General features: G+C 42.6%; 1 protein-coding gene across 1 annotated transcript in view; it reads left to right on the plus strand.

The window, feature by feature from the left end:
• The window catches only part of adamts17 (ADAM metallopeptidase with thrombospondin type 1 motif, 17), a gene marked incomplete at its 5' end in the record, with an annotated part of 95,663 nt that overhangs the window by 29,066 nt on the left and 44,135 nt on the right, over nucleotides 1-22,462 (plus strand). Inside the window, 3 exons of the mRNA XM_068712954.1 lie at nucleotides 743-912; nucleotides 3,304-3,431; nucleotides 16,940-17,060. Coding sequence (XP_068569055.1) covers nucleotides 743-912; nucleotides 3,304-3,431; nucleotides 16,940-17,060 — 419 coding nt within the window. The remainder of the gene's footprint in view (nucleotides 1-742; nucleotides 913-3,303; nucleotides 3,432-16,939; nucleotides 17,061-22,462) is intronic.

Below are 22,462 nucleotides of genomic sequence, written 5' to 3' on the forward strand. Positions count from 1 at the left end.
TTTTTCTTGTGTAGCAAATAGCTGCCACTGCATTTCGTTGTGGCAAGTCGAGCGCATTTGTCCCTGCCACAGCAAGACTTTCCTCAACCTTACAGAAGTGCCAGCTGAGTGCCAAGCTGCCGAGATACATTCAAAACCCTCCAACTAAACTGCCTCGAAGCACCGCGATTGTTGGCGAAGCGCTGTCTGCTGTCTCGTGTCACTGCTGTTTGTCACTGTGGTTTTTACAATACGTACTTATTCCACATTTTTGTCAGTGGTGTCTAAACAGAGAGCAGGCGCGACATACAGAAACACACACACACACACACACACACACACACACACACACACAAGCAGACAGAGAGATGGAGATTAGCTCCATTTAAAAGCAGCAGAGGAGCAGAATTGCTTGTTGACTGGTGCGAAGAAATGAGCTTCTATTGTGAATCATGGCTTTACTGAGCTTCCACATCCAGAGTGACTCCGGCGTTTTTTGGAGCCAATAACATATCCGTTTTTCTTCTTTCTTAAGATAACCTTACATCGCCAATAAGAATCAAATTTGGAGTAGACTATCATTTTAAATTTTGTAATACCGTGACATAATACCGTCACCACACAAAACTGAAAAAATAATTGTACATTTTAGGTCATATTGTCCACTCCTACTTGATAGCCTCAATCGCCTTCTGTCCTAAGTGTTCATACTATACTGTGTGTGTGTGTGTGTGTGTGTGTGTGTGTGTGTGTGTTCTCTCAGGCCTGGTCCTGGTGGGCGACACTGTCAGAAGGCCAATGTGGAGCACAAGGCCTGTGAACGTCCTCCATGTCCCAAGGGGGCAACGAGCTTCAGAGACCTGCAGTGTTTGTCCTACGACCGACACGCCAGCAAGAAGAAGGGCAGCTTGCTGACTGCTATTATTAATGATGGTGAGACAAACATACGTACATACTCGCTTGGCATACTTTGGGAACACATTAAAAAAAACTACCCCCATTTGGGGATGCCACTCTCTGTGCTTATGAAGAAAGATACCACAATCAACACATATAAATGACACCCACATCATGATAACCAATCGACAAACAGAAATTGGCAGTCAAGCAATAGATAAATACAGTAGCGTATTAGAAAATAAATTATAACATTTTAAACACAATATCAATACATTCTAATTAAGCTGTTTCAACAGAATCAACATTTTCTTTTTTCTGGAAACTTCCATGGCCAATTTTGCACCAAATTTGAATGGTACAAAAATTGAGCAAGAGAATGACCATCATAATCTTCTAAGCCCTTATACCCTCTAAACTTTAAAATGTGTCAATCAGTCCAAGTTTGTCTGGGTTGGCTGATTTAGGGAAAATAAATTGTCCACTACTGTAATAATTACAGTAATGATAATTAGTGAAAATTTTAGCATGGTATGCACTTCCATTGGAATGCATAGCTAAATCAGTGGAGTACTCATTTAAGCTATGGAAGATGACTATCCCTCCTATAATGTCATCTTAAACCATGTATTCTGACGCTTACCTGAAAGTTATAGTACACCACAAGAAGGAGAAGGAGATCCAGATACAGAGTTAGACACAGTGACACAAAAGCTCCTACTCTGTGACAAATTAAATTACTAGCCATGAATACAAATGATTCAAACTTCTGTACTTTGTCACAAACAGAGAGAAGTTTGTGACAAAGTACACCAGGGTGGCCTTGAGAAACTTGGAAGTAGGAAGTACTTAACCACTGTATTCACCTTACATTTTGCCTGAACTATAGGGCACTTCCGCATTGCATAATTTTGTGCTGTCTTACTTCCATTTTATGAAGCAGTGCGATTGTTTTGCCAAGCTTTGCCGGCTTCATCATCCTTTGATGAAATTCTTTTCGTAAGTATAACAATTTTCCAAGCAAGAAAGTAACTCTTTAGTTTATCAATATGTAATCAGCTTATCCAAATAACGCCTATTTGGAAATTTACGCCAACATTTTGGGAGCAATAAGGTGCCCCTGGCTGTGTGAGACGCCAGTCAGTGTACAAAAAGCACATATAGCATGGACTATGTGCTAGTGTAGGTTTGACTATGCAGCTGGTGAAATTTGAATGACGCACACAGAACATGATTTACCGGTTTGTGATGGTAAATAGATTTAGAACAAAAACACTTGACAATAATGAAGAATTAAAACAAACAAATGACAAAAAGAAATAATAAGGCCTCCCAAAACAAAAGTTGTGATATTTATGAGCTTTTTTTAGGTTCAAATACTGTTTTTCCATTGACTCAAAATCTGACAAATACTAAGTACCACATTTTTAGTCCTTAATTTAAGGTTCTCAACACCAATGAATCCATCCCAATCAATATTTCATAACCCCAATACATTTCACATCATTATTTCACAATTCAAAGGATTTATATTGTGAGGGTTAGTCATATCCAATTCAAGTTCTCAATAAAGTTAATTCAGTGCAATAGGGTTTCTGTGTGTTGGTACAGTTCTACCTGTGGCAACCAGTAGGGACTGGGCCAAGAGGAGCAGCCAGGCTTGAGACCTACCTTAGATTCCTGTTGTGGCTCTTTCATCCACAGGTGTTTTTTGTTTTTTTCAAAAGGGTCCTTTCATTTTGCTTGCCATCCATTTTGTTTCTCTAGCATAAAAGCCTGACCAGTGACCAGCAGCAGACTGTAAGGGATGGGTTCTAGATTAGAGACACTGCATTGTATTGGCCCAGATATTCTTGATTGGCAGTTTATATGTCCAATTATATTGGCAGGATGGATTTTGGATAGGGGTACAACTATTGCAGTGTTTGTTTGAGTGACCCATTATTTTACCTGGGATATGCACATGTCAACAGTGTTTTTGTATTTACTCTCACTGGCAGAAGGGGTAGACACAGGTCCACATTGCATTTTTAACCATGGCAGCACGCCGCTGGGAAAGAATGAAAACGTGGGCTCTGCTGGACCCACGGCGGGACTAAAGTACTGCTGCACTCTGCTCACCCGGAACGGGATGCTGCCAATACGATGTGAATATTACTGATTGGTAACAAGCCCATGGGAGGAGATCCTTCCTTGGGTTTGTTAAATATAAAATAGCATTGAATGGAAATGTGTCTTGTTTGTTTTTGTGCCTTACATGATTTTGTGCTGCCGTGTGTGTGTGTGTGTGTGTGTGTGTGTGTGTGTGTGTGTGTGTGTGTGTGTGTGTGTGTGTGTGTGTGTGTGTGTGTGTGTGTGTGTGTGTGTGTGTGTGTGTGTGTGTGTGTGTGTGTGTGTGTGTGTGTGTGTGCGCGCGCGCGCGCGCAGAGAAGCCGTGTGTGTTATTTTGCAGCCCTGTGGGTCGAGATGTCCCGGTCCTGATGGCTGACAGAGTGATGGATGGGACGCCCTGTGGACCATATGAGGCTGACTTGTGTGTTAACGGAAGGTGTCAGGTACACAGACATCCTCACACACGTGTTAATACTCCTTCAAATGTCATGAAATGGTACACACTGTAGTAACTCACGAGAGGGTTCCTGTTGAACAGTGAGAACTTTTATTTCATTCTGGCTAAATAAACATGCATCATTTTACATGTCGGAGGAGAGGAACCAGAGCAATTTGACGCACCTCATAAAGCTTTTGGTCAATGTTCGTCCGTTTAAAACAATAGATGTACTTCAAAACGCGTGCGTCGGACGCTTTCAGTGGGTTTGGGTCTTTAGACTTGCACTAAGGTTTGCTCAACCATCATCCTTTAGCAATGGACAGAGCAGACGAGCCATGTGAATTGCTTAGGTTATTGCTTAGGTTGCTTAGGTTATTGCTTAACCAGGCACCCCTCTGTCTTGAAACCGGACATATAGTCAATTCAACCCTCGTTCCTTATGCGTCATCCAGTTTAATTCAGAGGATGAAAGCAAAGAGCAGGAGAGAAATAAGTCAGGGCAGTATGCTCATACGTGCGGTAAAAACACAGTTAGGTCATTTAATCCCTTCAAACCCTTCAAAATAACCTCCACTGACAGTCGTCCTCCAATCGCTCAATATCCACTCTACTGAGTGGTTTACAGAATCTTGTTATTTATCAACAATTCGGAAGTAAAGCCTGGAATGGATTCACAGAATGACTGACTTTTTACTTTACGTTTTTTCAGTTGAACTGATCTTCCTTTTTTTGAGTCAAGACGACTTCTCTCACACTTTATCCGACCACCCCTTACGGTGAGCTAGAGCATGAAGAGCACTATGGCCATTACAGCCTTTACCAGGAGTTGGAGATGATAAGGGAGGATAACATGCGGCTTCGTGAATATCAGCTTGCCATCTTTGAACAGGTTCACTCACTCTAAGAAGACATGAGGATGCTTGTGAAGACTAGACAGCCTCAAGAAAGCAAAGCCAGCTGTCCCACTCTTGTAAGGCCCCTAAACCAACAGTCTTTTCCAGGTGAGTGGCCCAACTACTTTCTGCCGCCTGTCTATGTCATGCCCTCAGCTGACTGATGAAGACAACGAGGAAGATGAGTGGCCTGAACCACCACCACCCTGGCCCGAGTAGAAGAGTAGTCGCAGAAGAACAATGTGGTCGACCTCCTAGACAAGGTAATGCAAAACATCCAGGGAATCAGGTTCAACACAACGTCCAGTGCTGCAATCCAGAGCACACTAGCTGCCAAGAGTGCTCTGCCTCTTTAGAGGGACATACAATGCATACCAGTTAAAAATAGAAGCTAGTCCATTTAGGCTCAGTGCTCAAGCTAGAGCCCAGTGTGCTCACCCAAGACGGAGAGTCGTGGTACATCCCGCACCACTTGGTGGGCCACAATGGGAGAGACTGCATTGTATTTAACTGCTCATGCCAGTTAAAGGGCCTGAACCTGATTGACTCCCTCCTGCCGAGAACAAAGTATTGCAACTCCGGATGTCGAGCTTCTGGGGACTCACATCCTCAGCAAGTGGAGCCTCAAGTTCCAGATGCTGAAAAGTGTAACACCTGGAGGGAGCTCATCGAAGTTACCGCGCTGGCATTTCACAGGCTGGCAGACTAGCGCAACAGCCCCACGGCCGCAGATAACCAGAAAGTGGAGATCCTCATCCTCCGAAGAGCCCAAAGGGACAGCTTCCCAGATGAGCTGCGTCTCTTTAAAGCCGAGATCCCTATTCTATCGAGTAGCCCCCTACTTACCTTATCCCGGAGTTTGACAAGTCAGGCGAGATTATCCAAGTCGGTGGGAGACTATGTAGAGGCGAAGGCCTGCAGCATGCCTCCCTGCATCCCAGTAACCCTGCCATCAAACTCCTGATTCAGGATTACGACAGTAGCCTGCGCCATCCTGGTCTGGAATAAGTGTTTGCAGAGATTTTGCACACATTGTGGTTCGTCGGAGGGCGTGAGGCTTTGCGTTGCTACCAGCACATCTGCAAAGAGTACCATCAATGGAAGTCCAGACCAGCAGACTGCTGAGTGGTTTTCAGATCATGGGACACATCTTAAGGAAGGAGAGGAGTTCTGTCCTGTAGACAGTTCTTTATTTTAGCCCTCAGTAACACTGTATGCTTGCAATCAGATATATTATTGCTTTCCTGCCCTGCAGCTTCAGCTATTCTCCTAACACTCAGGCTGCTTCTGTGTGCTCGTGACACATTGACTCTTAGATTTCTCCTCTGCTCTTGGAATGTGTTTTTACAACAACCCTTTCAAAATTCCACAACCAATAGATTTCCAGCTTTAGTGTTGACCATTGAATTGATCCCTGCCTCGTTGCGGGTGTATTCACTTTATTTTTTAGCACTTCTTAAATGGGCTGTTACTCTTTAACCTGGACCTCCAAGGCTTTCTTATGCACTTCCCTTGTTTTTTGAGAAACGTTTATAATAAAATGACAGTAGACTAGCACCCATACTTTTTCTTTTACTATAATAACTACACCGGCTACTATTACTTGATACAACTTATTTTATTTTGCGGTATGTTGATGAGGATTCCGTGAATCAACCATGTCTTGTTCAGAGCTACACACAAAGAGCAAGCCATTAGCCTTCTAACACTAGCTAAAACTGAGGCTGTGACCCTTGTATTTACTACATCCATGGTCGGCCCACATTAAACTATCTAACTAGCTGTAGCTATGATTTAGTCTTGTAGTTCCCATCCAAGCCTCAGCTGAACAGACTTGTGTTGAAAGTGCTCTATTGTAGTCTTAGCTCATGCTAGCTTGATGCACATTTAAAGTTCTATTGGTTGGGGAATTTTGACAGGGTTGTTGCAGAAAAACCATGAGAGCAGATGTTTCACAAAAAAATAGAATCAGCCTGAGTGGGATGAGAAGAGCTGACGCTGGAGCACAGGAAATATGTCCAAGCAATAATATACCTGAGTGCAAGCAGGGGCTATTTGATTGTGAGGACAGGGTTTTGAGGGAGAACATTACAAAATCTGAGGTGAAATCAATAAGTTTTGCTCACAAATTAAAAGAACAGGGTTAAGGTATTGAACAAAGACAGGAAATAGCTCCATGTCGCCTGAGGATATGACCGATCCATTTCCACTTGATCCTTTTCAGCTCTACTTCTATTGTTTTATGTTTTCAGTTTTGTACTCCATTGTCAATTAGGTACAGACTCAATTTAGAAACCTTGACTTCATAGACATGGTTAAGGATGTTGATATTGTAATTTTGCAGGAGACCACTGGTTATCCCACTAACGTTAGAGAGTTAATATTCACATCCACAAAACAAAATGGATTCATGTGGCGACTGTGGATCAGTAGTCGTCCTTCAATCAGAGGATCGTGGTTCGACCCCCGGCTCCGCTAGTGTCGATGTGTCCTTGGGCAAGACACTTAATCCCCAAATTACTCCTGCAGGCTGTTCTGGCGGTGTGTGAATGAGTATGAATGATTAGTTAGTTCTGATGGGCAGGTGGCACCTTGCACAGTAGACTCTGCCATCAGTGAATGGTTGTGAATGGGTGAATGATGACTTGTAGTGTTAATGCGCTTTGAGTCGTTGGAAGACTAGCAAATTGCTATACAAGTACATACAGTCCATTTGGCAGTATTCTATATTCAAGAATTATAGACTTCCTCATGAGCAGTGTCTTAAGCAAATGTCAGATTTGATTACTTCCAAATTACAGAAAAGCTGACCACATGTTCACCCTACACACACTAATTGATACATATGTAAATAAAAAAAAAAGACACAATTGCTTTGCTGCTTTCCAAAAAGTTTTAAAATCAGATTGAATGAGGGATTACATTTTCAACCAATAGAAGGTGGCTGACAGAGAAAGTCTATTGAAATAAGAAATTGGAGAATTGGAGACAAACACAGAAGCAAGGCTGCAACCTCAGCCCCGCCCTCTTAACTATTTTATATCAATGAAAACCCAACCTTAAAAAGCAGTGGGACCAGAATAGAAAAAAACAAATACCTACACTTAACTCGGTTTAGAAATAAGTTCCAAAGGAAACTTCTTCTCTGTTGTGAAGGAACTCTACGGAAGCTGAGAACTGCTGTGCTGGCAATTTCTTTATAATGTCGTTATTGCTTAAGTTAATAATTTTGTTTCTTATCTCAAGACAATGCAATAATCAACTCATATCTGATTGCTATATACTGTATGTATTTGTATTTACCCTTTGTGAACGCTTACGTTTGAAAACCAGACCAAGTCCCTGACAGTTGTCAAATCCATAGACTGAATATAGATACTTTTTATATGCAAACTTCTTTACCGTCTATGGTCAGCGAGATCTGGGCCCATTGAACGCATTTACCATGAGTGTCAGCTGATTGTACCACAGACATGCGATTGATGACTTGACCTCAGTCATCTATGCATGCTGGCATTGTACTACTGATCTCTGCTAAACATAATAGGGGAAACGATCTTTTGTCTTCTCAAGATAAATACAAGTTGATTATGTCATAAGACCGAAATAACAAAGTTTGTTTTCTTGAGATAACAAAATAGTTAACTTGTGATCTTGAGATAACAGCATTAAAAAATGATTGCTAGTAATAGGGGCTTTCTATGCCTTCAAGCACTCATTTCAACTCTAAATGCCAATTAGGGCATGGCTCAAAATATTTAAATCTGCTGTAGAATCCACTGCCTTCTATGGCAGTGAGGTATGGGGCTCTTATAAAGTAATTATAAATTAATTGGGCAAAATGCAGGGTTTGAGTAGGCCTATATCCTCTACTTCTAAGTATTTAAAATGGTTCTATCAAATTCTGCAGCCATGTTAATAAGAACGACCCTGCCTCTTACCATTATAAGTATACAAGTTATTGCATGTCAAGAGTTGAACATGAAAAGTAGTCCCCTCAGCCAACTGATCCTGAGGCTGGCTGACCTTTCACAATTTGACATCACAAACCCAAGCCAACCTCAGAGCAGCTACACTATATATACCTCAGAGGATTAGACCTAACCAAAATGTAACTAAATAAACTGAAAAAATACATCACATGCTTAAAACACAAACTAAGAACATATTTGGCTGTAGACATTCGGTATAAAGTGGCAGACTACCTAACCACAGTAACGGATAACAGCCTGAGAAGGACATTGACAATGTACAGACTGAGGTATTTTGCGCATTTCTTCATCCAATGTGCCTAAAAAACGTTTTAACAAATTTGCAAAATCCCATTTTCTGTGCTAAGTCCTTCACATTTGAAGTTTTTCATTTGTGAAAACATTTCAAGCAGAACACTGGTTCTGACTTTCATCTGAGAGGGATAAGCTGTTGAAGGGTTGGATGATGGAGACTGTGAGTTGCACACAAAGAGAAGTTGGCAGATTCTGAGGTTACAGAGGGGAGGCGTGGATCTTTTTTCTAAGCCTGGCATGTAAGACTCAGGCATGCTATAAAAATGCTGGCAAGAAGAGGGAGAGTCAAAAAAAGAGGAAGCAGACAGGAAAAGGAGGGAGGAATATTTTAGTGAAGCTATGAAAATAGACTGTCTGGCTGAGGGAGGAACCTGATAGTCTGACTGAGCTGGAGTGGGTTCTGATATGGCCCAATTCAACAAACGGTGCACTATGCAAGCAAGCTTCCAAGCTTTGTCATCTACTCAAACCTTTCAGCAGTACTGGCCATATCTGTAATAATAATAGTTTTTATTTTCCTTTACTTTCTGTGTGATCACACCTTTCTGATGCCTTAGGAAATTCCTGTTGTTCAATCCTTATGTATGGATCCCAAGAAGATCCATTTAAGGGCCATGTATTTGTAGGTGCAGTGTCCTCTTTAAATATCTCACTCTAACTGGTTTGCTCTCCTTTTGACCTGCCTGACAGCCATTGTTTGAGGTCTCAAAATGTCTTGCAATTCATAACTGTAAAATATTCTCTATCAACATATTTCATTTGTTTTCTTACAATATCCACTCCTGGCCCCTTGAGCATGTTGAACACTTGAATCACAGTCTCAAGAATTACAGGTCTGGACAGGGCCAGGTGGCGTAGGGGCTGAATAGGGGCGGATCAGGAAACCTCAGGTGGATGGTCTAGTGACAGAGCACACAGGTGGAGCCTCACAGAAGGGCAACCAGATGACAGGGCCGATGGGCAGAGCTGGTCCAAAGCCCTCTGGAGCAGGGGTCACCAACCTTTTTGAAACGGAGAGGTACTTTAAGGGTACTGAGTAGTACGAAGGGCTACTTGTTTGATACAAACTTCCTGAATAACAAAGTTGCACAGATCACCTCTTAATAACAATAATATTTGTGAAGAGACTGTCTGATCACATGTCAATGTTAATTATTCCTCACAATAATTATTAACAATGATTGTGTATTTTGTTAAAAAATATATTTTTGTACAAATTATCACTTCTAACATTTTTTAGGAAACTGTCATATCTTCAAATCATGTCTCGTTTGTACCAACCACTACCTTTGTAACATTTTTGAACAAATCATGAACTCTGTCCCATATTTATACAAATTATCAGTTATGTAAGATTAAAAAATCAACTCTTTCACATTTTTAAATGAATCCTATTACATTATTACTAGTCACAAAATGTTTGGAAGTCTGGGTCACCTTGGCATTGCGCAATGAAGCCTGCATGCCGGCCCATCATAGCGGGAGCCCCGTCTGTAGTCACCAGCTTTTTATTTTTGGTACCCTTTTCTCCACGACAAAACTAGTAAAAAGTCTTGTCTATAGCGGAGGGGGGATCCAACCCTCCTTTGCTCCGCGGCCTGTCCCGAGGAACGACGGACCTAATGACGGGGTGCGCTCGTGGCGGGGGCAGCTGGGGCCGCGTGTCCACAGCCAACGGGAAGCGCCCGCCATTCGGAACCTGAAAACCTGGTGCGGTAATCTCTCCCCTACTCTCCTGTGACAAGAAATATTGTCATTTTAAAAACAATATTAATGTAAGCGTTTTTGATTAAAAAAAGAACAGCAACTCAAATTTTTAGACGGAGCTCAATGGTGACTAGTGCTATTTTTAGAACATGCCTTGCGGGCGACTCACGAGGTCCCTGCGGGCGACCAGGTGCCCGCGGGCAACGTGTTGGCTACCTCTGCTCTGGAGGATAGCAGGAAGACAACCAGATGGGCAGAGAACCTCTGGTAATGACCAGGAGGATTATGTTATAGCAGTTATAGACTGCTCTGGTGGAAGGCCATTAGGTTGGCAATGGAGACGGAACCCCAATGGTGGACGTCCACAGGGACGGGACCCTACAGGAACATGACCACAGAGAGCTGAGACGGAGACTGGCGACAGCATGACTGCTGTCCAGGTACACAAGCCAGTTGAACCAGGGAAACAGAAGACTGGAACTGGTAACTACTGCAACACAGGAACTGCTAACTGCTGCAGCACAGGAACAACTAATTGCTGCAGCTCAAGAACTGGGGACTACTGCAGCTGGGTAACTGGTGATTGCTGGGGTACAGGAGCAATGCACGGTGCTGGTCGGGCCGCTGACTGGGAACCTGGAACATTTATTGAACTAACCGCAGTCGGGGAACCAGGAACCGGTGTAGGCCGTGGCTGGGACCCCGTGGCTGGGACTCCGGTCTCAGATACTGACAAGACATTGGTGTTTCAGGTTTTCTGGGCAGCTGAGACTTTGGGTTGCTAGCCAGTAAAGGCCCAGGATTTTCAAGACTCCCGCTTCCTACTAGGGGCTCCAGCCCCAAGATACCTTGGGGAAATAGCCAACCAGGTACCCAGGAAAGAGAACTGCTCAAAGTCCACAGAGGCAGGATCAGAAAATGAAATAGAAAAATGATGACTACTAATAACAGCAGCAGTGGATATAGTAGAATAATAATTACAATAATCATACATAAGTATTGGTATCGGTAGTAGTAACAGTAATGTGACTAACAATAATAATAATGATAGGTGTCAAGCTGGGCCATGGCTGGAGGCATGACCACGGTCAAGATATAACCACAATCCATTGAAACCTGCGAGGCAAAAAAGCACAAAGACTCCAGGGAAGAAGCAAAGTTAGTAAGGTGCATTAATGGGACATGAATTCATACAGGAGAGAGAGAGAAAAGAGGAGAGAGGAGCTCAGTGTATCAAAGGAGTCGGCAGTCTAGGCCTGTAGCAGCATATCTAGGGGCTGGTCCAACGCAAACCTGAGCCAGCCCTAATTATAAACGTTATCAGAAAGGAAAATTTTGAGCATACTCTTAAATGTGGTGAGTGTGTCTGCCCCTCGGACTGAAACTGGAAGCTGGTTCCACAGAAGAGGAGCTTGATAACTGAAGGCCCTGGCTCCTATCCTACTTTTTAAGACTCTAGGAACCACAAGTAACCCTGAATTGAGGGAGCGCAGCTCTCTAGTGAGGTAATATGGTACTATAAGCTCTTTAAGGTATGATGGTGCATGACCAATTAGGGCTTTGTAGGTAAGTAGAACAATTTTAAATTTGATTTGTGATTTTTACAGGGAGCCAGTGGAGAGAATCTAATACAGGAGTAATATGATCTCTTTTCTTAGTTTTTGTTGCAGCATTCTGGATCAACTGGAGAGATTTAAGATACTTACAGGTGAAAGTCGAAAAATTAGAATATTGTGCAAAAGTTCATTTATTTCAATAACTCAACTTTAAAGGTGAAACTAATATATTACATAGACAAATTACATGCAAAGCAAGATATTTCAAGCCTTTATTTGTTATAATTTTGATGATTATGGCTTACAGCTTATGAAAACCTCAAATTCAAAATCTCAGAAAATTAGAATATTACATGAAATCAATCAAAAAAGGATTTTAAATACAGAAATGTCGGCCCTCTGAAAAGTATAATCATGCATATGTACTCAGTACTTGGTTTGGGCCCCTTTTGCACAAATTACTGCTTCAATGCGGCGTGGCATGGATGCGATCAGCCTGTGGCACTGCTGAGGTGTTATGGAAGACCAGGATGCTTCAATAGCAGCCTTCAGCTCTTCTGCATTGTTTGGTCTCATGTCTCTCATCTTTCTCTTGGCGATGCCCCATAGATTCTCTATGGGGTTCAGGTCAGGTGAGTTTGCTGGCCAATCAAGCACAGTAATCCCATGGTCATTGAACCAGGTTTTTGTACTTTTGGCAGTGTGGGCAGGTGCTAAGTCCTGCTGGAAAATAAAGTCAGCGTCTCCATAAAGCTTGTCTGCTGAAGGAACCATGAAGTGCTCTAAAATTTCCTGGTAGACGGTTGCGTTGACCCTGGACTTAATAAAGCACAGTGGACCAACACCAGCAGATGACATGGCTCCCCAAATCAACATTGACTGTGGAAACGTCACACTGGACTTTAAGCATCTTGGATTGTGTGCCTCTCCATTCTTCCTCCAGACTCTGGGACCTTGGTTTCCAAATGAGATGCAAAATTTGCTCTCATCAGAGAAGAGGACTTTGGACCACTGAGCAACAGACCAGGTCTTTTTTTCTTTAGCCCAGGTAAGACGCTTCTGGCGTTGTTTGTTATTCAGGAGCGGCTTCACAAGAGGAATACGACGTGAAGCCCATGTCCAGGATCCGTCTGTGTGTGGTGGCTCTTGATGCAGCAACTCCAGCCCCAGTCCACTCCCTGTGAAGCTCTCCCACACTTTTGAATGGCCTTTTCCTGACAATCCTCTCCAGGATGCGGTCATCCCTGCTGCTTGTGCACCTTTTTCTTCCACACTTTTTCCTTCCACTTAACTTTCTATTAATGTGCTTTGATATAGCACTTTGAGAACATCCAACTTCTCTTGCAATTACCTTTTGAGGCTTTCCCTCCTTGTGGAGGGTGTCGATGATGGTTTTCTGCACAACAGTCAGGTCAGCAGTCTTCCCCATGATTGTGAATTCTACTGAACCATACTGAGAGACAATTTAAAGGCTCAGGAACCCTTTGCAGGTGTTTCGGATTAATTAGCTGATTAGAGTGTGACACTTTGAGCCTACAATATTGAACCTTTCCACAATATTCAAATTTTTTGAGATTTTGAATTTGGGGGTTTTCATAAGCTTTAAGCCATAATCATCAAAAATATAAGAAATAAAGGCTTGGAATATCTCACTTTGCATGTAATGAGTCTATATGATATATTAGTTTCACCTTTTTAGTTGAATTACTGAAATAAATGAACTTTTGCATGATATTCTAATTTTTCGAGTTTCACCTGTATTAGAGCAGCCTGATAATAAGGAATTGCAGTAATCTAGTATACAAGTAACAAATGTGTGAACACATTTTTCTGTATCTCTTTGAGACAGGATTTGCCTGATTTTGTTACGTAGATGAAAAAAGGCAGTCCTTGAGATTTGTTTTGTGTGGGAGTTAAAGAACATATCCTGCTCAAAGATAACTCTGAGATTCTTTACGGTGTTGCTGGATGCCAGTGCAATGCCATCTTGAGAAAATATATCATTAGATAATTGATTTTGGAAGTGTTCTGGGCCTAGTAGAATAACTTTTGTTATTTTGTTTTGTCTGAATTTAACGTCGGGAAGTTGCAGGACATCCAGGTTTTTATGTCCTTAAGACATGCTTGAAGTTTAGCGAACTGGTAGATTTCATCTGGCTTGATTGATAGATATAATTGGGTATCATCTGCATAACAATGAAAGTTTACGAGTGTTTTCTGATAATATTGTCTAAAGGAAGCATATATAACGTGAACAAGATTGGTCCAAGCACAGAACCTTGTGGAACTCTTTGACTAACTTTGGTATGCATGGCGGTTTCATCGTTTACATATACAAACTGAGAGCGATCTAATAGATAGGACTTAAACCAGCATAGTGCGTTTCCTTTAATGTTCTAGTCTCTGTAGCGGGATGTAATGGTCAATGGTGTCGAACGCAGCACTAAGGTCTAACAAGACAAGAACAGAGACAAGTCCTTTGTCTGATGCAATTAAAAGGTAATTCATTATTTTCACCAGTGCTGTCTCTGTGCAATGATGCACTCTGAATCCTGACTGAAAATCCTCAGATAAATTGTTATGTAGAAGATAAGATAAGATAATCCTTTATTAGTTCCGCAGTGGGGAAATTCACAGGATCACAGCAGCAAAGTGGACAGTGCCCACAAGATACAGAGTGAAAAAACAAGAGGGAGGAGGGATTTAACTTTCAGCAATTCGGATTTTACGCTTCACGATGGACGGCACTTTTTTGATTCTGATTAGCTAACAGTGCTGTCAATCATCCTAATGTGGTGTTGGCTTAATTATATTGTCTCTAACGCATTGAAAGAGGTGTCAATGACTAAAATCGTCCAAGGGGGGCTGAGATACAGCTCTGCTAGAGGAGGAGGGCTGGAATCTGAAAAAAATTTGAATGAACACAGAAACTCAGAGGGGTCTCAGAGAGAATTCTGGCCTTCAAATAAAGCCAAAACTGCTGCATTTTGATGTATTGAACACCATTAGTGATATATACAAGTGAAATATATAGTTTGGTACATGAGAAAATTAAAATGGCCCACATTGTGCAAAATGTGTAAATGTGCAAATTTTGGAGACCTCGACTGAAATCTCAGTACTAAAACCTCTCTAATTTTGTTGTGCTTCACTTTATCAAAGTCAGACTTTGCACAGAGACTGTTCACATATTGTGCTATGATCTGGGAGAGGTTTAAACCTTCAAGCTACATCATAACGCCATATTCTTTCAAGTTTTCACGATGTTTGCTTAAATTTGCAGGTTTGAGGGTTATACCATGGAGCAAAACCGCCTTTGTTTTATTATCTTCTTTTTTAGAGGGGCAATAGAGTCTAGAGTCATTCTCAGTGAGCCTGTAGCACTATCTGATCAATCTGGGATGAACTAAAGTTAGCACAGGAGTCCTCTGTTATATTGAGACATGGTATTGAATTAAATGCAGATTAAATCGCGTATTTAAATTTAGCTACAGCGCTATCAGATAGACATCTAGTGTTGAAACGTTTGCCTAATGATGTACACTCCTATAGTAGAAATTCAAAAGTTATTTGGTGATGGGGTTCTGTCGAAGATCTATCACATTTTTTATTTTAATTCCATATGCCAGAACGAGGTCGAGGGTGTGGTTAAAACAGTGAGTGGATTTCTTTACACTCTGACAGAAGCCAATCAAATCTAATCAATCATTGAAATCCTTCTGCTGCCTCTTCTACTTTCTGTACTATAGTCCAGTTCCTTTTCTGTCTGGTCAACTGTGACACATTTTATGTTTGTTTAGGCAACCCAAAGCTCTTAAGAAAGATAATCTTGGTTCAATATTATTAATTATATAAAATGATTATTTACAAAAGTCAACACTGACTTGAAGAACGTGAGGGATATCTTGACTTTAAAAAAAAAATAAAAATGAAACCAAAAGTAGCATTTACTGTCCGTCTTTAACCTTAATCACCTCAACAATTATAGTTCTTTAGCGAATGTGGGACAGTGGTGACCACATACAGTCACATTTCAATGTACATCCAGAAGTGTTTTTAGTAATATAGCTCTAAATGCAGGCTCGTTGGCGTGTTCTCTTTGTCAGTTCTAATGACCAAAGATCTGACGTTTATTAGTTCATCTCAGAGAGGTCCAAATCAGAGGACTACGGCTTCATTTGTTTGTGATGCAAGGGTGTAATTGGAGTTCTGTCAAAGTTTCCTGTGATGTAGTTTTGAATATTTGTTTAACATAGATTATTTTCCCATCGATATCACCAGCATTGTATATCATCAGAATGTATAGTGCTTTGACAGTAACAGTTGGAATTACTTTTGTTGTCCTTTTAACAATAATAATAATGATAATAATTGTTTTTGCTATTTTGGTAAATTGTTATTAGATAGACTGGAAAGGCCACCTGCTTATAGAACTGGAGTTACATCCAGGTAACTTCTATTTCTCCTTGTCTCATTACTGAACAGAAGACTACTGCTTTGCAAATGCTGTGTTTACTTTCTTTCATTCACTGTGACAGAGTGTTGATCAATGTGTGTTACGGAAACAGAGCAGATGGCTGAGCCTTTCTGCAAAAGTAAAATGCCTTGTTGGCCTTTACAGTATGAATTATTGCAAAGACACTCAATACATTCATAACTTCAGTGGCTAGATACTTTCACAAGCAGTCGGACATCTCTTAAGTAGCTTTTAATGGATACATTTTTGGCAACTTTATAGCTTGGTATTATCATAGAAACTGACTTTATAAAGATTGAGTCCATTAACAAATTAATTTTCCTTTCTCATATAATTTCTGAACGAGTTTAATATTTATGTGAAATATGCAAAATAGAGGTTGGTGCATCCATTTAATTTACTTTTAACAACACCTGATGGTTGGATGAACTACATTTGACACCAGGATAAGCTGGCATTTTCCCTGCATAGACTGTTTTTTTCTTTTCTAAATAAATAATTATACAAAAAAGACACACAAGTCAGTGAACATCACAAAAGCAACTCATCAATGTTTTATTTACTGTTGTTCTTTACTGTTTTGTTGTATTCAGAAAATTGGCTGTGACAGCATCATCGGATCTTCAGCCAAAGAGGACCGCTGTGGTGTATGTAATGGAGATGGGCACTCCTGTAAGATAGTGAAAGGAAACTTCAGCCACACCAAAGGAATGGGTGAGTGTGTGTGCGCTGTTTAAGTATCCAAATCCAACTAATATGCTTTATGTCTCTGTAGGTTGGTTATTACAGGAGGTAGAGGTTTTGAATTCAAATAATATTACATTATTGGACTTTATGCACTCCAAACTATGACACTGGTTACACATGTTGTATAGCAATAAAGTTGGTTATAGCAAACACACGTTTGTCTAACACACCTTGTCTACAGTTATGTAAGGGCAAATGTAGTGCAAAAGCAGTATGTCAGCAGCATCAAAGCAGAAGCAGGCCCAAGCAGAAGTAGTTGTGTCAGTGTCAGTGAGAACAGCAGATAACTGACAACTTTGTTTGGTGGTGACTAGTAGTTCTTTTGATTACCAATGTTGAATGCACTTATTGTAAGACGCTTTGGAGAAAAGCGTCTGCTAAATGACTGTAATGTAATGTAATGGATCATTAATACATACACATACCGTGATACATCCTTTAAAATGGTAAATGCGTTGTACTTGTATAGCGCTTTTCTCATCGTCCGAACACCCAAAGCGCTTTAACACTACATGTCATCTTTCACCCATTCATACACTGATGGCAAGGGCTGCCATGCAAGGTGCAACCTGCCCAACAGGACTCTAACACACCTATTCACACACCTCAGGCACAGCTTGGGGTTAAGTGTCTTGCCCAAGGACACATCGACATGAACTAGCGGAGCCGGGGATCAGACTGCCAATCCTCTGATTGAAGGACGACCCTGCTCTACCACTGAGCCACAGTCGCCCCGCAACATGTAACACTGTAACTAACCAGTGTAGCAAGCTAGCTAAGTAGATTGCCATCCGCTAATTAACTGCTATTCAACCATTCTATTGGTTACAGAAAATAAGCCTGAACTTCATATCTCAATGAGTTCAGGTTTTATCTACCTAAGGGTCAATTGCAGGCGGGGAAGCAGTATTTTGTGCCTGACTCGCAGTACGCCTCTCAGCAACTACCCCTTTCTTTGTCTTATTGATTTTCTCCTGCTTTCATGGGGGTAATTAAATCTTATGCGCCAAAGTCACATACTTTTCTCACCACTATGGTACTCTCATAAATATGTGAAATGACCACAACTTGTGCTGGCATCTAATGTGTTATTGATACATGTAGGCACCACAGAAACCATGACAATTAAAAGTTGATTACGATACTATCTGAGTGTGGACACGCAATTTAAACATATCCACGTGACAATGCAACGGTCAGAGATAGTGACGTATTCAAATATTGAGAAATACTAATTACGGTTGGCGGGAGGGAGGTGAAATTGATAGGTCATACAAACAAAGGTCTTTCAACCATGAGACCGTTTGTTTCCGGAAGTGTTGTTGAATTATTGTGAAGTTATGTTCATGATGTTTTTCCGTAAACCTAACTAAGTGGTTTTGTTGCTTAAAACTAAGGTTAAATTGTTTCCATGGTGCCAACATATCATTTTAACACATTATATGCAACCCAGTCTCACTGCTCATAAGAAGAAATTATTATATTAATCTGTGCTCATCTTCTATAAGACACAATTAGTTTAAGCAACATATTTCAACTTTGGAAAACCAGGAAAAACTTCAAAATTTGGTATTGATCAATTAAGTCTCAATCTCAGTGTTGCTACAGAGTTTAGTCTAAAGGGACTAATAATAAATATGCACACAAATCAAATGATAGAGTTCTTTGTAAAGGGGATCGAACTGCCAATCCTCAAATTGAAGGCAGCTCTTACCTCTGAGCTACAGCTGCCCCAACATATGCAAAAGCACAAAGACTTGCATACAAACTTCTCATCTCATCCTCAACCGCTTATACGGGATCGCGTCGCGGGTGCAACAGCTAGCTCCAGCAGGGGACCCCAAACTTCCCTTTTCCGGGCCACATCAGCCAGCTCTGACTGGGGGATCCCGAGGCGCTCCCAGGCCAGTTTGGAGATGTAGTCCCTCCACCTGGTCCTGGGCCTCCCTCGGGGTCTCCTCCCAGCTGGTCGTGCCTGGAACACCTCCCTAGGGAGGCACCCAGGTGGCATCCTTACCAGATGCCCGAACCACCTCAACTGGCTTCTTTCCATGCAAAGGAGCAGCGGCTCTACTCCAAGTCCCTCACGGATGACCGAACTTCTCACCCTATCTCTAAGGGAGATGCCAGCCACCCTCCTGAGGAAACCCATTTCGGCCACTTGTACCCGCGATCTCATTCTTTCGGTCATGACCCAGTCCACATGACCATAGGTGAGGGTAGGAACGAAGATTGCCCATTAGATAGAGAGCTTTGCCTTGCGGCTCAGCTCTCTTTTCGTCACAACGGTGCGGTAGAGCGACTGCAATACCGCCCCAGCTGCTCCGATTCTCCGGCCAATCTCACGTTCCATTGACGTTCCATTGAAATCCCCCAGCAGAATTATGGAGTCCCCCACTGGAGCCCCATACAGGACTCCAGTCAGTCTCCAAGAAGGCCGAATACTCTGAACTGTTGTTCAGTGCATATGCACAGACAACAGTCTTCCCCCCCATAACCCGCAGGCGTAGGGAGGCGACCCTCTCGTCCACCGGGGTAAACTCTGACGCAGCGGCACTCAGCCGGGGATTTGTGAGTATGCCCACACCCGCCTGGTGCCTCACACCCTGGGCAACTCCAGAGAAGAAAAGAGTCCAACCCCTCTCCTGGAGTACTGTTCTAGAACTGATGCAGTGCATAGAGGTAAGCCCCAACAGATCTAAGCCTTTGCCGCCCGGGTCTGGTTCGTCGAGGTCCCTGGCCTTCACTGCCATCCATGGGGCAGTGCATCCGACCCCAGCAGTTCCTACCGCAGGTGGTGAGCCCACAGGATGGAGGGGAGGGGGGTGCCACGTTGCTGCTTCGGGCTGTGCCCGGCCGGGCTCCGTGGCAAACCCGGCCACCAGGCGCTCGCTGTCGAGCCCTCCGACTGGGCCTGGCTCCAGATGTGGGCCCCAGGCTTCCTCCAGGCAGGGTCTCCTCGACTCTTCTTTGTTTTTTCATTGGGGTTTTTGAACCATTCTTAGTCTGGCCCTTCGCCTGAGACCAATTTGCCATGGGAGACCCTACTAGGAGCTCTAGGCTCCAGACAACATAGCCCTCAGGGTCATGGGGGCACTCAAACCTCTCCACCACGTTAAGGTGATGGCTCCCCGGAGAGGCTCCGATCACACGTCGGCACAAAATCACTCACACACACGCAAGCACACGTGAGGGTTCTGAACCAGGGGTATACCAAACCACACAGCACACAAAAGGAGACACCAACATCAGGAGGCACCAACCCCACCACCTTAGGCACAGCAGCTCCTACAAAGACAGTGAACACAATTAACAAGGCTCCACTTCACAGAAAGAAAAATAAGAAAAGACAAAACCAAACAACCAAAATAACTCAGGTTAGCTGATCAGCAGGGAAGATGATCAGATACCCAATTTATGTAAACAAACGCACACGAAGCAGGGGCGCAGTGCCGTCAAGAGCAAAGCGAAGCCCGGTAGTTGAGCAGCGTCAGGCACTGTAGATAAAAGCGTAGGCAAAACAGCAGCATTCTTATACGTGAGCAGGGTTAGCTGTAGCCACTTTCTGGCAAAGTTCCGCGCCAACCTGCCAAAAGTCATCAAGCAAAACATTAAATTAATAGAATAATAATAATTAATACCAAAGTATATAAACTAGCACAATAAAATCACCTACTGATCAGGCAACATTTGTCCGCTCCAGAAGGGGGGAGGGGGCATGTAGCGCTGCTACCAGCAGCTGTGTAAACAAGACGTGGTTGTCTTGACACCATAATATAATAAAATCAGGAGTAATTGAGACCTACTGACACTGATCCGGAGGTGAGTCACCTGTGCAGGATGAGGGGGGCCCAAGAGATTGTCTACAAAATCACAGAAAGCCAATATAACTATATAAGCACGACTGACAGAAACAGTATGGCAGCACTCTTGTATACCTGCAACAGCGGCGGAAGTCAGGCAGACCGGAAGCGGGACATTTGATGTCGGTGGGAGTTAAGGGAATCCCCACCGCATTTATATGACGCCCGTCCACCGTGATTGGCTAGTGATGGTCTTGTAATTAAGGGATGACACCAAGGCCCAGAGAGTGATAAAAGCTCCCTTATGCTACATGTGCAAATGTCTTCATCCCACTTTTGAATTTTTGCATGTACCCTCCTTTAGGGCTTTTCATGGTAGAATGACCATATTGTGCTTGTGGAATGAAAGATTCCATTCACAATCCCATAGTTACAAGAATGCACCTCTGGTGCCACAGAGACTACATGCTTGCTCAACTGACAAGTCACATTTGCGTGTGCGCAATGCTTTCAGACTCTCATCCACACCACCTGGCAAATCCGTCCATGACATACTTCAAAACTTTGGATAAAACACTGTCTGTGCATGTCAGCATTCAGTGGAGCTTGCTCAAGTGTTCAGTTTTGACAGTCAGTCTCTCTGATATGGCTGCGGTCCCCACATCACTGGTCAACAGACAATTCGCAATGCTCTGATTCTGAGTCCTCAATGTCATAAGAGAGGGTGATTGCCCATCTTTGGATTTGGGCTGCAGCCATAATGGAAAGGCTTTTGTATTATCAGAACAGTGTTAGCAGTGGTTTATAGACCATTAAAAACTTGAATTTTCTCCCCAGCAGTTACTGATGAAACTTCTCACCAATCTCGCTTTCTCTATCTATATTTTTTCTCAGCAAGGCATAGCGTTCGTGATGCAAAAGCAATGGGGCACTCTTCACCTGTTGGCATTTCATGTTGACTGACGACTCAATTTTTACAAGCCATAGTGAGGGGTAGGCCTGAATCATAGTGCATCTCAAGTGCAACTCTTTGCACTTGTCACTTTTTGCTCTCTGCTTTTCCAGTCCTATGTCACCTGGTCCTCAGCAGCATGTAGAGCACAATATTTTGGTAAGAGTCCATAGTAGTTCTCTTTACCTAGGAAAGCTCTCAACTCTTTCACACAGCTAGTGCATCTTCGATTGCTATGACTTTGTCTGGGGATGAATGGCTGTTCAACACTTGACCCAAGTATTGAATTTGTTTTTCCCAAAACTCACACTTCACACACACTTCCTGACTCTCAATCCGTTTCCCTGCCTCTTGTGTAACGTGTTCACTTCACTTCCTGCCTTTGTATGTTTTCCCGCCTTTGTGATTGTCTGCCCCGCCCCTGATTGAATCTTCCTGTGTTTAATCCCTTGCACCTCCCCAGTGTATTTAATCCCTGTGTGACCTCTGTCTGTGTCTGTTCTGCTCTGTCCTGCCCTGCTATACTTCCCGGTATGGTCCCTGCTGTAATCCCTGCTATCATTGTGGTGGAAGAACTATTCAATAGTACCGAGTGAGTCCTATAATACTGAATA

The sequence above is a fragment of the Cebidichthys violaceus genome, unplaced genomic scaffold, assembly GCF_023349555.1.
Source record: "Cebidichthys violaceus isolate CVI_PGR_0920_01 unplaced genomic scaffold, fCebVio1.0.p SCAF_186, whole genome shotgun sequence".
Lineage (NCBI taxonomy): Eukaryota > Metazoa > Chordata > Actinopteri > Perciformes > Stichaeidae > Cebidichthys > Cebidichthys violaceus.